This window comes from Nyctibius grandis, chromosome 1 (assembly GCF_013368605.1).
Source record: "Nyctibius grandis isolate bNycGra1 chromosome 1, bNycGra1.pri, whole genome shotgun sequence".
NCBI lineage: Eukaryota > Metazoa > Chordata > Aves > Nyctibiiformes > Nyctibiidae > Nyctibius > Nyctibius grandis.
In genome coordinates this window covers 35153896-35169227 of record NC_090658.1, presented here as the reverse complement: position 1 = coordinate 35169227, position 15332 = coordinate 35153896, and the positions used below count along the sequence as shown (strand labels likewise).

The 15332-nt window shown below is 42.9% G+C and overlaps 1 protein-coding gene across 2 annotated transcripts; it reads left to right on the top strand.

The window, feature by feature from the left end:
* The first annotated feature begins 212 nt into the window (after window positions 1-212).
* RNF8 (ring finger protein 8) lies at window positions 213-13873 on the top strand. 2 transcript variants are annotated; one of them, XM_068399683.1, is made up of 8 exons: window positions 213-316; window positions 2990-3118; window positions 4645-5385; window positions 6535-6597; window positions 7422-7511; window positions 8669-8776; window positions 9765-9969; window positions 12206-13873. In XM_068399683.1, the coding sequence occupies exons 1-8, from the start codon at window positions 227-229 to the stop codon at window positions 12322-12324; spliced, it is 1545 nt and encodes a 514-aa protein (XP_068255784.1). In that variant the 5' UTR covers window positions 213-226; the 3' UTR covers window positions 12325-13873. The 2 variants fall into 2 exon arrangements, with proteins under 2 accessions (XP_068255784.1, XP_068255792.1); XM_068399691.1 differs by having other exon boundaries at window positions 9765-9976; window positions 12206-12330.
* Window positions 13874-15332: the final 1459 nt, after the last annotated feature.

Sequence of the window (15332 nt, the reverse complement as noted above, 5' to 3'; positions counted from 1 at the left end):
GGCGGTGGCCGGAGGGGATAGCGGAGGACCACTACGAGACCCGGCTGCGGAGGGGGGCGGCCGTAATGGCCCTCGCCGACTCTAGAGCGCATGCGCAGCCCCTTGTCGCGTTCCGGGTTCGATTATCCGGGCTGTTGGGCGGGGCACGGCCTGTACGCCGTCTCGCGAGAGCGCCGGTGCTGCCGCAGCGATTGCTTCTGCCTGTCGCGGCGGGAGGGTGGGCGCAATGGCGGCGCGCGGGGCGCCGCGCCTGGCCTGGTGCCTCCGCCGGGTGGGGGCCAGCGGCGACTGGCTGCTGCTGGAGGCTGGCACGCAGGTGAGCCAGGACGGGATGGGCTCCCTGCGGGCTTCGGCCCCACGGGGTGGGCGGCCGAAGCATGGGGGGCGAGGGGGGGACCGTTACCGGCGTCGCTTGGCCTGAGCCCCCGTCGCGGCCTGCTCCTCCTTGGGCCGCGCGGGCAGGGCCCAGCGGCCGTCGGTGCGCTTTGCTCTGGAGCCTCCTTGTTCCTTAACGCGTTTCCCAGGAGAGAAAAGCCCCGTCCCGTCCCGGTTAACGAGCAGCGGTTGTTAATGGCCCTGCGGAGGGAGCCGGCCCTTCGCCCCCCTGTGCGCCCGGTCCTCCCCGAAGGGCGGCTGGGTGGGGCGCTGCCGCGGGCACCTCGCGGGGAGCAGCGGCCGGAACCGGCGCGTTTCGGCACCGGTACCGTTGGAGGAGGCGGAGAGCGGGGCGCCGGCGTGAGAGCAGGCGGCTGGGGCTGATCGGCCGAGTCTTCGGTTGTTAATCGTTTTTAGCGCGATCCCGTATATAGATAGGGGCTGGTTGTGTGACGGTAGGGTAAGGGGGGGTAATCCTTAGTAAGGGGGGGTAATCCTTAGCCTAATTAACAAGGTGATGCATTGGCGAGGTTAACAGTACAGAATCGATTTGAGTTTCGTGGCTTAAGTTATTCAGGTGTAAACGAGGTCGTGTTTTAAATCTGCTTCAGTTATGTTTCGGTACGGTACAGGAGCAGCCCTTTTTCAGTGATCATGGTTTTTAATTGAAAAGCCCAAATGGGTTCTTGTGCTCTTTCCCTTAAACCCAGCCGGCAAACAAGGGTACTGAGGATGGGGCGCTGCAAGAGGATTGCTGGTCTAGTGGCTGAAATCAGGCAGTTAAGTGCTGTGGGTTTGGGCTGTGCCTAATGCCTTTGTGCTTGCGCGTGGCGAAAGGTACCCCTCTTAACTCGTCTTTCAGTGCTAGGCAGCTCTTTAAGCAAACGTATGGTTTTGTTACTCTCCCATCATGGATTTGAAGCCAGGAAGTGTGCAGGTGTGCTCAGTAAAGGACTGGAGTTAATACATCCGCAGAATATGTGGCCAGGGCTCTGTTAATTGTGCAGAGAATCTCGTTCAAGGTGTTGTTACTCTGATTGTCTGCACGGCGCTACGGTCCTTGTCACCGGCAGTAGGGTGACTGACGGCATCCTGGTGCTGCAGGTGTGCCAGGACACGGTCCGGCATGTTAACACAAACTTCTTTCATTGGGGATTAAATGTCAACACCAAAGTGCCCTGCTGAGGCGTGGGGATGTGCTGTGGTCTGCTGTACTGCTGCAGGCAGCAGCAAACTCCAGCAGGTGAGTGGTAACATCTCAGCCCCCCGCCACAGTTTGCTCAATGAACTTGATCAAGGGGAAGTTTTGTGACTGGCCCTGTTTGGTCTCGCTTGTTGTATTAGCGCGTGGGGCCAAGCAGATGCGTGTGACCGGGCACAAAGGGTCGTTCACATGGGTTAGATATTTCTGCTGCAACTGCAGGGACAAGTGCAAAACTGAGTTTGTAACTGAATCTGCCTGAGTTTCTGTACCTTTTACGTATGTAATCCATGTTGATAGAACACTGATATGTATGAAGCACTTAGGAGGTAGGGACCAAACATGGTTGAGTTCTCTTTCATGATCTTAGTTTGCTTCCTTGCATTTAGTCATGACATGGGAGTCTGAGTTCTTGCTTTCAACTCAAGGTGAGACCTGCTCAGGTAATGTGCAGTGAATGAACTTTTCTGGACTGTGGCATCTTGCCATCTTGTAGGAATTGGAAGGTATGATGCAAATGAGTTGGACTTGCAGGGGAAAAAAAGGGCAGCCTTCATCTAAGGCTAAATGGGATCCATGCAGTTGTCTAGTTACATGATAAGCTGATTGAAATCTTGTGCAACACACAGATGAATAAGAAAGGTGTGTGTGACTATCAGGTCTTGCCAAGGAAGCAGTGGAGGGAGGGAGAGCAAAGCCGTGCTTTAAATGGCAGCCTGCAATTAGATCAGATTTAATAAGATACTCTGAAATGGTATGATTAAATTATGTCCCTTCTGCCAAAGATGATATTAGAGTCTAATGAGATTATTTAGATCACTTTTGCTACTGGTTATAAACCACATGTAGCTCAGTTTCTGAGCCTTAAGATTGATGGTGCGATTTACAAAAGTATTGTGCATTTAGGGCACAGTTACATGTGCAGGGGTTTTTTTTATAGCAATTTTCTGGGCTATTTTTTCTTGCATCTTTCCTGTTCACAGACAGTTGAACAGATGGAACTAGCAAGAAGAAGGTAGGAAGTAATCTTGAGACCCACGAACGATTGTACTAGTTTGAAGAAACGGTGTTTAGTTAGGTAATGACTAAGGTGGGACACAGATGGATTGAGAGCGGCCTTGAGCAGCTTTGCTGCTGCTGAAGATTTCCATGAAATGAAGGCTGTAGCCTGCCTTAGAGCAATCAAATTTTCCTCAGTGGGAGAGAAAGACAATACGTCAAACTTCATAGGTTTCCACTTTCTATCTACTCTTGAATTTAAATGCAAAAAAAAAATCATATTATCTTGAACTTTTTTGAAATAACTATAAAATGCTAATCTAGATAGATTTCTTCTGTACTTAAATTGAAACCATATAAACTGAATTTACCATGTTGTTGCTGATTGCAGTTACTAAACTACTTTATTTTTAGGTAACTATAGGCCGAGGATTAGATCTCACGTACCAGCTGGTGTCAAAAACCTGTCCCTTGATGATCTCTCGTAAGCACTGTGTTTTCCAGCAAAATGCAGAAGGGCAGTGGACTGTCAAGGATAACAAGGTACAGAGACCGATTAAAGACCCTGTACTCTGAGATTCACTGAAGAGAATGCCCTGTTTGGGCTCAGACTATGTATGGGCTATGATATAGTATGGTACAAGTATGATAGAAAGTCCATGGGAATGTGTCTTGTCTGTTGTGCAGTTCCAGCAGGAAGCTTCAGTCTGCTGCAATTAGGATGCAAACTGTATTGCTTTATGTACATTCGTCTCTTGGTTTAGCATTTTTCAGACAACTGTAGTCTCTCCAAGGGCACTTTGCAGTCTGTGAACCTGTTTTGTGTTACTCTCTTTAAAAAAAAAGAAAATCTTATGAATTTTGGCAGTGTTTAAAAGGATAATGTTCTTGTGCTGCTAATGAAAGGATAAACTGATAGTGCTTACTGTAGTGACGCAACTGCTTTAATTGTAATCATCTACAACAAGAATTATTGTTAGAAAAACCATGTGCTTCCTGTTATGTTCAAACAAGTTTCTTCTGAAAGTCCTCCTCAGCTGATTAAAGTGTTGACGTCAGAGTCCTCAGCTACATCTCACTGACTTCAGTAATCTGTTTTTTATATAATGATTTCTCCACTTTCTCATTCAGGCTGAAAACTAAAATCAATAACTTGCTTTAAAACAGCACTGGTAGAACAAAAATGTTCAACATGTGCAGATTTGAAGGATGTTTGGGTCAACAGCAGATTAGTCAAGGAATGAAGTGGCTACTATTAAAATTACACTGCTCTTAAAACTCTCTTGCAGTAGTTGTATAAACTTGAAAACTTACAGTTTTTGCATGATTGGAAACATCTATGGTAGATTAGCTACTAGCACTTCCTCTGTGTTATCACTGCTACCATTTTGTCAAGCTGTTTCATTGAATCTCTTTGAGATACGTCAGTTGTTAATGATTCTGCAGTTCATCTTGAGCACAGATCAGTTTTGTTGTTTTTCAAAACTATTTCTTGAGCTAACATCTAGTTTAAAACCCCTTTTTTGCTTTGAACGTTATCTCTAGAAGAGCCTTTTCCTTCTTTATATTCTCCCTGTATTTATGGCAAACTGTCTCTTTTTTTCTTTAAACAGTATAAGCTATGCTGCTTTTTCTAGTTTCTTCTTGAATTTCAGGTGCCATTAATTGTCAAGAATAATTACTGAAATATTCTATGTACTTGACAGTGATCTATTTTGGAGTCTTTTCTTTTTATTGGTTAGTTCTTACTTCTGAAGCTTTTGGGCAGTTTTTTTCCCCTTAGAGTTCATTCGTTTCCTTCCACACAAGCGCATATATTAATGTTGTTCTTAGTGCTTGTACACAAAATCTGTAATGCAGGAATAATGCAAGGTAAATAATATAATGCAATATCTGTAATAAACGGGACATTACGCCAATAAATTGGATATTGCAAGGTTTATTTAAAGAGGTGTCTTGTTCTGATTGCAACACTGAAGAGGTTGGATATGTTTACAGTTGCCAGAAATAACTTGCAGAGGACTCTGTAACTGCGTATTAAATTTTGCTGATTCTCTGTTCATTTGCAGAGTCTAAATGGGGTCTGGCTTAACAAACAGCGCCTGGATCCCTCAAAAGCCTATCCTATCACTGAAGGAGACCGTATCCAGTTGGGAGTGCCTTTGGAAAACAAAGAGACTGCTGAATATGAGTATGAAGTAATTAAAGAGGAATGGGAGAAAATCAGACCCTTTCTAGCTCAAAGGAGTGACCTGGGGAAAGCTAAGAGTTCAAGAACTAAACGTAAATTTAGTTTGGAGGAATTGGAGACATCTGGATTGGAAGGCCCTTCAAATTCCAGATCCAAAAGAGACAGAGTGTCCTGTGACAATGAACCTTTGGTTAAATCACGGGGAAGGGTAGAAGAGGCCAAGCAGTTAACAGAGAAGATGGATGTCCAGCTGCCTTCTCCTGGACCAAGTGAGGAGGATAGTGGTCCAGTGCGTAGTCGCCCTGTGCACTCCGAGAAAGCTGTGTCTGTCCCCCATAGGGACCAGAAAGACTCCAGTCTTTCACAGTCATGGACTGGCTTGGAAACGCTGAGGAAAACGCTAGTAGATATAATGAAGTTAAAGGTCAAAGTGCAGGAGAAGCAGACAGCGGTTCTGAATGTGAAGCAGAAGCGCAGGAAGTGTGCTCAGAAGGAGATCCTGGCCATGCAGCAGGAGCTGCAGGAGTTGCAGGACCAGCTGCGCGTGGAACAAGAGCATCAGCAGCAGCAGGTGGAAGAGCTGGAGAGGACATTCTCTAAAGAGCAGCAGAAGCTAGAGGTATAATGGTGGTAGTCTTTTTGGCCTGTGTCTTTTCATTTTTATGGAATGTCTAATATAAGACATTGATCCAAAATAAGATCTTGAACCATACAGTGACACAAATAATGTTTGTGTGAATTACTCCTGTTAAAATTTTCGCAGAAGTATTTCATTTTCAGGCATGTGTACCGAAAGAAAGTGCAGAGACAAAGGGATAGGGCTGCATGGGGAATTAGGAAAAAGGTGTAAAATAACTTTTAAAATTTTTTTACAAACAGGTTCATTACAACAAGATAGTAAAGCATTTCCATTAGTAAGAAAGCTTGTTTTTAAATAAAATTCAAAAGTCTCTGCCTAATCTCCTATGGTTACAGAGAGGACAAGTTGAAAAGTATTCACCTTAAGTGTGAATGTCTCTTGGTATATGGCGGAATTAATGCCCAGTTTGCATGGCAAATCCATTCCCTTTCCAAGCAAGTGAATTATTGTATGCCCTAATCCCTGGAGGGAGGGTTTTTTTCATACTTTCAAAAAACCCTTTCTTGCAATCTGTAAGTGTCTTCAGGCAGTATGTGTATGTTGATAAGTAGCTTTTTTAGATAACAAACTGAAGTCTTTCTATTTGAGTCTGCTCAAAATCTGGTTTAAAGGAAGTAAGAATTCATCTTGGAGTGAGTTTCATCATTTATCAGTTGCTTCCTTTAAAGTCTGCTGCTAAAGGCAAGATACCTGTATCAGAAGTACAGAAAGTCTGGAGTTGTGTGCTTAGGCACAATGGGAAGTTCAGCTGGAGCTGTAGGTATGTCTGACCTCTTTTGAATGTGCTCAGAGATAGAGTTGCAGCTTTTTCTCATGTTTAAGCTGTTGCTGACCTCTTTGCTTCTATGAACATGCCAGTGCCTTTAGAGCTAGAATAACGTGGAGATGTTCCAAGTATGTAACTGTAAATGTTATATCCATTTTAACTCTGCACAATAAATGATAGCTCTAATTTCTGTCATACATGTGTAACACTAGAGTGGGACATCTCAGGGTTTGCTGAAAACCAGTGTTGTTTCTTTAAGCTTATCCTCTAACGAGAGTGTGCAATGTAGTAATTTTCTGTCCCTTGCTTGCTTTCTTAAAGTTTGGTTTTGTTTTTTTTTTTTTCCTTTCTGCCTGTGCCAGGGAGTAAAGTGGCAACATGGGGAAGAGAATCTGAAGGAGCAGCTGGCCCAGGTCCTGCAAGAGGCAAGTAGATACGAGTCTAGATTTGGTCTAACTGTGTAACTCAGATACATAAATCTTTCTTACTGGTGTGGCCTCTTGGTAGAAGATGGGGACTTTGCCTTAGCTGCAGATTGGATGATCTTCGTCTACAGACCAAATTTCTGTCAGAAAGTGGCAGACTTCGCTTTGTGGGAATTTGTGTTTGCCAGCAAATATGGTGAGGATATGCGCTCAGACTGAAAGCATTAAATAACTGCAATGATTTTTTTAATTTCAATTTGGTCCTTGGGCTGGTGGGCTTTTTTTGTGAGGTCTGTCTGCTGGGCATCTGTTTTAGGGAAGCGTTTTGGCAATTTTAACTGGATGAAAAAAATTTCACTTTTGTTTAGGAATGTTATTGAAAGAGATCGCCACACACTGAGGTTTCCTAGGCTTTTTCCAGAAGGTCTTTCCTTTGGGAAAGCTAATCTGAAAACAGCTTCAGGTAACCCTGCATACAGTGACAGGTTTTTGTGATTCTTACGTGTCCAATATCCCTTGATACTCAGATGTCTCAGATGCACTCGAAATGGTGACCGTCAAACCTAACTGAAATGAAAGAGTAACCTGGGAGAGGGAATGCGAAGTGCCATGACACGGGGAAGGTCATAAATGACTGGCACTACATTCCAATTTTAAGTTAAGGCTAAACTTCCTTAACACTCCAACTCATATAGACATTTGTTGCTGTTTTAGGAGGAGATAAAGAGAAATGTGTATGCTGAACCTCATGATTATGGCCATGTGTTTTTAATAGGATAGTTTATAATGGCACTCTTATAATTTCTGGGATGGTATTGTTACAGCATCATGCTTTGATGGAAGAACTGAGCCGTAGTAAAAAAGATTTTGAGGAGATAATTCGAGCCAAGAATAAAGAGCTGGAAGAAACCAAGGTAAGGAATGACTGAATTCTCAGTTTTATTCATAAGTGAAACATGATATGCTGCAGCAGAGGAAATGGTTTATTTAACATTTGTCTTGACTGTACTTTGCCTCCTATAGTGAAAAACTCCTGTATTTTGAGGTGGCAGCTGACTCTAGTTTCTAGCATTGGGGGAGAATACACCTTGGTGTGTTCAGAAATTAGTGTTTAACAGTCATTACAAAATCTTTCTCAATCATAAAGAAAGCCCGGAGCACTTGAACTGTGTGTTGTGCAGGAGAAGTGGGCCCATCCCACCCTTTCTTTAAAAAAAAAAAAAAAAAGTGTGTTTGAAAAGTGAGGTGCTTCATTTTCAGTTACAGTGCATTCAGGTAAAACTGCCGTGTTCCAGCAGTCCTAAAAGGGAGTGTAGGACTCAAACAACGTGGAATTTGGATAATGAATGAGATAAGCCACATTTCTTCCTGCCCTTGACACAAGGTGATGAGTGGAAAATAATTAAGGCTATCCTTTCCTGTGTCTTAGTCTTGGAAATTATCACATTATCCACCTCTGGCTGTTTGCTTTATGTTTTTTTTTATGTCATCTTTGCAACTCTGTTGATGTTTCAAGTATAGCTTCAATTGGAAGACCTTCTGTGTTATTTTTAGAAGATAGAGGAGGTACCTAGGAGCCTAATTTAGCTGCAAACAAAAAAAAATTATTGGGCAGTTAAATGCAAGTAAATGTTTTAAATTCTTATGCTTCCTTGTTTTAGTATTTGAGGTATTTTGTTTGTTGGGTGTTTTGCTCTTTGCATCAGACATCAAAAGAACTGTTCCATTGACTTAAGCCAAACTCATGCCAGGAGGAGGCTGAAAGAGATACTGAAAAGATTGATCCAGCTGGTACTTTCTTTAAGCTGAAGGGAATTTTGGTAATGGTTGCTGTTCTTGCTTATAAGTTCTCTACAGTGGGTGGGAATATTCTCAATACTGCCATGACTACAAAGAGGAGAGAGGTTATAGATCTGGGTATGTCATAGACACAGACTTGACATGTGGAGACTTGCAGTTGTATGATTTTCTACTTGTACTGCCTTCCCCTGCACATGCACTTCCTGCCAATATTGTGTTGAGTAAAACCTTGCTCTTTGTTGATACATGACCATATGTACTTTTCCACTAGGAGGAGAAGGAAAAGGTGAGAGCCCAAAAAGAAGAGGTATTGAATCAGATGAATGACGTGTTGGAGAATGAGCTGCAGTGCACTATCTGTTCTGAGCACTTTATCGAGGTATGTTTAAACATACTTTAAACAGTAAAGAAGAGGCTTGAGAAGCTTTCCCTAGTTCTATTAAAGCAATAGTCAAGCTTATTTCTTTACTTCGCGAGTTTAACAGTCCCAACAGACCCACAGTGAATTGTGGGTAAGGGTTGGTCCAGAAATCCATTCTGTCTACCCTAACCCTTCTCCTAGGCAGCAACTTCAGCTTTAATGTCTCTACATGCATAGAGATGAGTGCTTAATCCTAAGATGCCTATAGGCTTGCAGCAGTTTTGGGTGTTTTTCAACTGATGCTCTGAGCTGCTGCTAACAGCCTGCTTGGGGAAGAATCATGTTGTAGTGGACCTTCCTTTTAAGTTGACTAGGGTTGGACTGCTTCAGGTTTAGATATAGGAAGATGTTAGTAAAGGAAGGGGGTACAGTATTCAGTCAAGTCCTGAACCACTTATATTGTTCAGATCAAGTCTGTCTTTGAGAAATTGGCCTGCTTTCATTTGATTCTAGAAGTTATAGGCTATGCCTGAAATGTTATTTCTGTTTGTGTTTTGCTAGAACTTCAATTTTGTTACATTCATTTCTGCTACAGGAAACCTGATGTGTTAGCCTTGTTATAATGACTTAAGAGCTAGGTGAAATTTTAATTTCTGGTTTCTCAGTAATTTAAGATGCTGTTCTGGAGTATCTGAGTCTTTCCATAATTTACCTTTTTCAAATTGGGGAAACTTACAATAGAATTAATTCTTCTTGTCTGTGTTTCTGACTTGCTATGATCTATAGTGCATCCATTAACCAACTTGTAAAACTTGTCTGCGCTCTGACATGGGAGAGTTTTTGTGTGTAACCCCTACAACGGCTAAAGAAAAAGGGCTTTGGGCTTCTCCCTGCCGCCTTCCGTTATGGGAAGTGTTCATCTAATGTTTTTCTGACTCAGTATTTTTTTCTTGACAGTGCTTGTGTGAGCATGCTCTGATAAGTATCCTTCCGTTGAATTCCACAGGCGGTCACTCTGAACTGTGCGCACAGCTTCTGCTCCTACTGCATCAGCGAGTGGACGAAACGTAAAGTGGAGTGCCCTATCTGCAGGCAGGAGATCAAATCAAAGACACGCTCTCTGGTGCTGGATAACTGCATTGACAGGATGGTAGAAAAACTGGATGTGGAAATGAAAGAGCATCGCCTGACCCTTATCAGAGAGCGGAAAGGTGAGAGGTGGGTGGATGTGGCATGATGAGTACAATCTCTCATTCCATCTATTTTGTACAACTTTCTTTGGCACCTATATACCAAGGAGATGCTTGAGGAATGTAGCAGAAACACTAGAGAATTAATTTTAAGGTATGTTGTGTAACTGGCTTTACTGCACAGTAAAATAAAATTAATTAAAAGTTTGGAAAAAGACTTTGGTATGAATTACGCGGTCGAGTGGGACAACCTAACCATGCTAAAGGTTACGGTGTTTCAAGAAGATCACTAAATAAAAGCAAAACTATTTAGAATGGGCCTTGAAAATTTTACCAGGCACCTTTTGATTAAACTATTGACTATATCATTGCAAAAATTGAGCAGAGCAGTGCTTGTTGAGAAACTGAATTCTGTGTGCTAGATTTGTGCAGGAAATCTCTGAAGGGAACGTTGGTGTGTCATGGAAGTGTATGGCTGAACTAGCAGTTGCTCTGCTGTGTTAATTTTTGGGAAATTAAAGCCACTGTGGCTTAAATGCATAACCTCTTGCCTAGTTGTAGCTAAAAGACTGTGCGTGACAGTGACAGCTTTAAGTAAAACTCCAGTGTGGGATATTCCTATTCTGCTTCCCTCTTCCAAATTTGTTTCTAGAGCACTTGACATTGGTATCTAGGTGCTGAAATGTAGAAGTCTTTTCCTGCTGCCCCTTAAGTTTCTTGTTACTGTGTTCCCTTAAGTGTAATGGTCTTGTTTTTCACTCGTAGAGGTGAGTGCACGATCCTTCATTTTGCAGTGTCAAGCCTTTTACCTAATGAAAGGTGCTTTTGAAACGTTTCACATTCTCCATGGTAACATAGAATGACATTGCTAAGCAGTGTTATTTCAAACCTGAAATTACCACCTATTTTACCAACTCAGTCTGATTCCCTCAGGAAATGCTACGCTGCTCAGAGGCTGCCCAGCTCAGCTTCGTGAATTGCTTTCACCTCTGCAGAGCTGACACTGCTCTTGTGTGATATGCACATCTGCAGAGTGTGCTGTAGCGCTATTCAATTGTCTCATCAGGTAGCTAATGGTGATTAGCTAATGCCTGGAGAAGAGAAGACTGAGGGGGGGATCTTATCAACACTTACAAATACCATCGCGAGGATGGGGCCTGACTCTTCTCAGTGGTGCCCAGTGACAGGACAAGGGGCAATGGGCACAAGCTGAAACATGGGAAGTTCCGTCTGAAAATGAGGAAAAACTTCTTTACTTTGAGAGTGACAGAGCACTGGAACAGGCTGCCCAGGGAGGCTGTGGAGTCTCCTTCTCTGGAGATATTCAAAACCCACCTGGACACAACCCTGTGCAACGTGCTCTAGGTGAACCTGCTTTAGCAGGGTGTGGGACTAGATGATCTTCAGAGGTCCCTTCCAACCCCAGCCATTCTGTGATTCTGTGATTAGATGAAGTGGTGCTTTGTTGGAGCCTGCTTCATCTCCATATGGTAAAACAGTGGTCTTCCTGGTTGTTTGAACAAAAAGGAAATAAGTTTATAGCCTACCTTCAGGTGTGATAGATGCTCTAATTATATAAAACGACTGTTAGTAGGAAATCATTTAGCTTCGCTGTGACACGTTTCAGGAAGAAGGAGGAATTGTTTCTGTGCAGTCTTTTTATTTAGTGATGGAAGCATGCTGATTGAGATGAAGATAGCCATGTATCTAGTTAAACATGAATTCCTAAGAAGAAAATGGCTGCAAGAGAAATAATGATGCAAGTGGCACTTGAGAAGCTCAGTCAGAGCTTCCCAAGAGCCTTAGTGTAATGAGTACCAATAAGACAGCTTGCACTTCTAAAAGTATGGAGGGTTTGATGGAGCCGTGAGTGTCTTGAATAGCCATTACTTGTTTGAGAGCTCCTTACCACATTTTGTTCCTTCCTTCTTTCTTACCCGGCAAGGTGCTGTAAGTTGCCCACTTCCATTGCCAGTGGTGTGCCAGTGAAGGGCTGGAGAATGTCTCCTTCTCATCTGTGCTATCTTAACAAGAAAAGGCATATAGGAGACTTCAGAAAACAAACCAAAAACGCCCTTTGATCTTTTAATGCTGAAAATTGAAAAAAAAAAAAAAAAGGCCTGTGCCCTGCAGCTTGAAACACCTGTTGCATACTGACAGCGAGAGGCTGCAAGTTTCAAAGAGAACTAGTAATTTAGCAGTGTTTGTGGGTACAGTAGTCACTGCTAACTTTTGTATCTGTGTGTTTTGAATGCAGGGAAACAGAATGTGATGGTGAACCCAGCCATGGACAATGACAGCAGTGGCATTCCTTCCATCTGCTCCATCTTGTTGGTGAGCAGTTGTGACAGTGAGGACTCTGAGGACGATTCTTAGTATGATGAAAGCTATGACATTATCTAAACACTGTTGCTGCAGACTAGTTTGCCTGTGTGCTGCCCAGAACCAGCATAATGGTGTTTGGTTGACTACCGCTGGATGAGTGGACTGGACATCTGGAAGGAAAGACTCTATGAAGAGGCGAGAGCTGAGAACTAGCAGCATTTGGAAGAAGGACCTTGTTTTTTAAATGAATGTACAGAAGCTTGATCTCTAAAACAAAATTGGGATTGTGAGAGAACACACTGCCGTTACGCCAGATGGTTGACGTACAAAAGCTAGGCTTCCATGATCGCTTGTGACCTGCTCCGTGTAATGTAATAGTTTGTGTGCACCACTGCCCTTTCCTTAGTGAATTACATGTTTAAATGTGTACATCAGCTTCCCTTATTTCAGGCAGCAGAAGGAATGGCCCAAGTTATTTGAGAACTTGGCCATCCCCACCAGCAGGTAGGAGAGGTGTATCAGGAAAAAGTGCCAACGTGGGCTTTCCTCTTGAATTTCATAAGGCAGCTGGAGTCGTCCCAGGCCTCTGGCAGTAGAGGTAACAAGGGGTGGGTTAGGGACCCTGCCAGCCTTAAGTGCTTAAATACATTGTAAGCTGAGCTGCTGGCCGTCATTTGCTCTGTTGATGTTACTCATTTTCTGTTAGGTAGGGATGGAAAAGATTAAATCTTCCAGAATTCCTTAGCTAGTGCTTTTTTCATGTAGTATCTTTGGTTTGTTCCCTCCTCAGGCTTTTGCATGAAGGGTTTTAGAATTGGGAAGCAGCGCATCCAGAAGTTACTAGCAATGAGTTCAGAAATGCATACAGTTCTTGTCAGCAGGAGAGAGGAACCTCTGCCTCTTCAGAAGTGCTGCTATCTGAATTAGTGAAATGTCCTGTTGGTGGGGTAGGAAAGCAGCATCTGTAGGCAACCATAAGGTGCAGAAGGAAGCATTTAGTTTTATTGTTTACAAAACATTGCTGTTGAGCCATGGGTTATACTACCCTCACAGCAAATCACTCGTCCCTAAGAGACTGAGCAAGTTTTGCCTCATCTTATCGTGAATTTGTCTAAGAAGTTCCATTTTCAGTGGCATATGCTTTTGACTTAGCTGTTACTTGGAAAGGACTTTTACACTGTGAGAAGAGGGTGAGGGAAGCCCTTCTCATCTGTAATATTTCTTTGGCTATTTGTATGTACTTTGTTGTTTCTATGTTTACTTTGTTTAAGAAGGAAAATATAAATCCATTTCTGCAGTAGTCTTCCTTGCTGTAACCACTGAGATGAATGTCTTTCTCTTAGTTGTCTTAGATTTTTTTGAGAAAACACAAACTATCTCATTTTAATGACTTTGCTTCATGTTTTGATTGCTGTAAGCAGTGTGACTATTTTAAAGTTATTTGAAAGACTTGTGTATTCAGGAATTGTAAAAGACAACCCAACTCTTCAGGCCTGTGGCTACCCTAATGGTAATTTAGTAGTTACAATCATACCTCTTATCTTCTTCCGCTAAAGAAAGATCCCATTAAAAAGGTGCATGAATGATGGTGCTGTCCTAAGGAAGTGGTGCATTCTGACAGATTTAATTGATAGGACATAAGCAGGGGAGGTAGGTCTGATCTGTGGGCCAGGCAACTTAAAATCTTAGTGTAAGGTTTCTTTTGTGAAGGAGCCATTACATCTTGAGTTTTCCTCTTTCCCTTTTAATATTCATTTTCTGTATGTGCTCTTGGAAGTTTCTTTTGTGAATATATGCTCTCTAGAATGTCTGAGAGAAGAGGGTTCCACAAAGTGCTTGTGAAATAGGCTGACATTGGGAGAGGCATTCTGGATGAGGAGGAGTAGGAGGAAAATACTCTGGTTACCTAGGACTGCAAATTCTTCTACTGTCTCTCTCTTCCATGTTGCTGTGCTTTTTTTGCTAGTTTCTTTTTGCTAAATATATTTGTTTTGTTATGTTGGTGCTTATGCACATTGAAGAGAAGGATAATGCTTCTCCTAGTAAGAGAGTAGTTCTTCGGTGTGATTTCTGAGTGTGTCCTCTTTTCGCTGAAATATGATGAAGATGGGCAGTATACCAAACCACTTCCACTGTTACCGGTAGGTGCATAGTGTATGAAGGTCCAAGGAGAGAGGCTGAGTGATAATACTGTTCACTTGCAAAAGTGTTTCACTGGCAAAAGCCGACCTCTCCTCCCCATTCACTAAGTTCCTTAGTAAAACCACTGTTGGATAGAGAGCTGATGACTAGACATACAGAAGTGTCAGGCAAACTATTGAGCTTCTGGAAAAGATGCCCATATTTCTAATACTGTGCTCTCCTTTGGCCTAAGGTCTGGATCCTTTCTTCTACTTGATTATACATCTGAATGTCCCCTTGTAGATGTTGTGCCCCGAACTGTTTGTTACCTGTCTTGGGATGGCATCAAGCACTTCCAGTCTCGCATCCAGGATTTAGGCTACAACTCTGTGCTAGTCACAGTTGTGCACAGCAGGCTTGATACAGGTTCAAGGCTTGCTGCTTTCTGTTGGGAGATAGCTGTCATGCAGTGTGATAATCAAACAATTTCAGAGCAACATCTTGTTTATCAACATCATCGGGAATACCTGGGAAGGAGTGCTAATGGATTGCGGACCGTCACAGAGCGATGGTGTGCTGTTTAACTCCTGCAGATCCATGGATTCCAAGATCAGTCTGACAATCGCTTGTCTCCTGCGCATGTAATCTACCACATGGTGAGCCTTTAGCAACAACTCTCATTTAACTTTGCAGAACGTGTAACAAGCAATTTGATAATCCAGCTGTGCCCCTGCCAGTTTAAGTGGGTTTTTTTTTCCAAAGATAATCTCTGTTTAGTCAATGTTTTGCTTCCTGCTCATAGTCCCTCCCTCCTGCCAGTCCCTTTTGCCATAAGTTTGCATATTTAGACACATACCTTACAGTAACTAGATAATCATGAACTACACTTCCCAAAGAGTCACTCTTCCTGTCCCTTGGTGTTACCGTGTTTGTTCTGG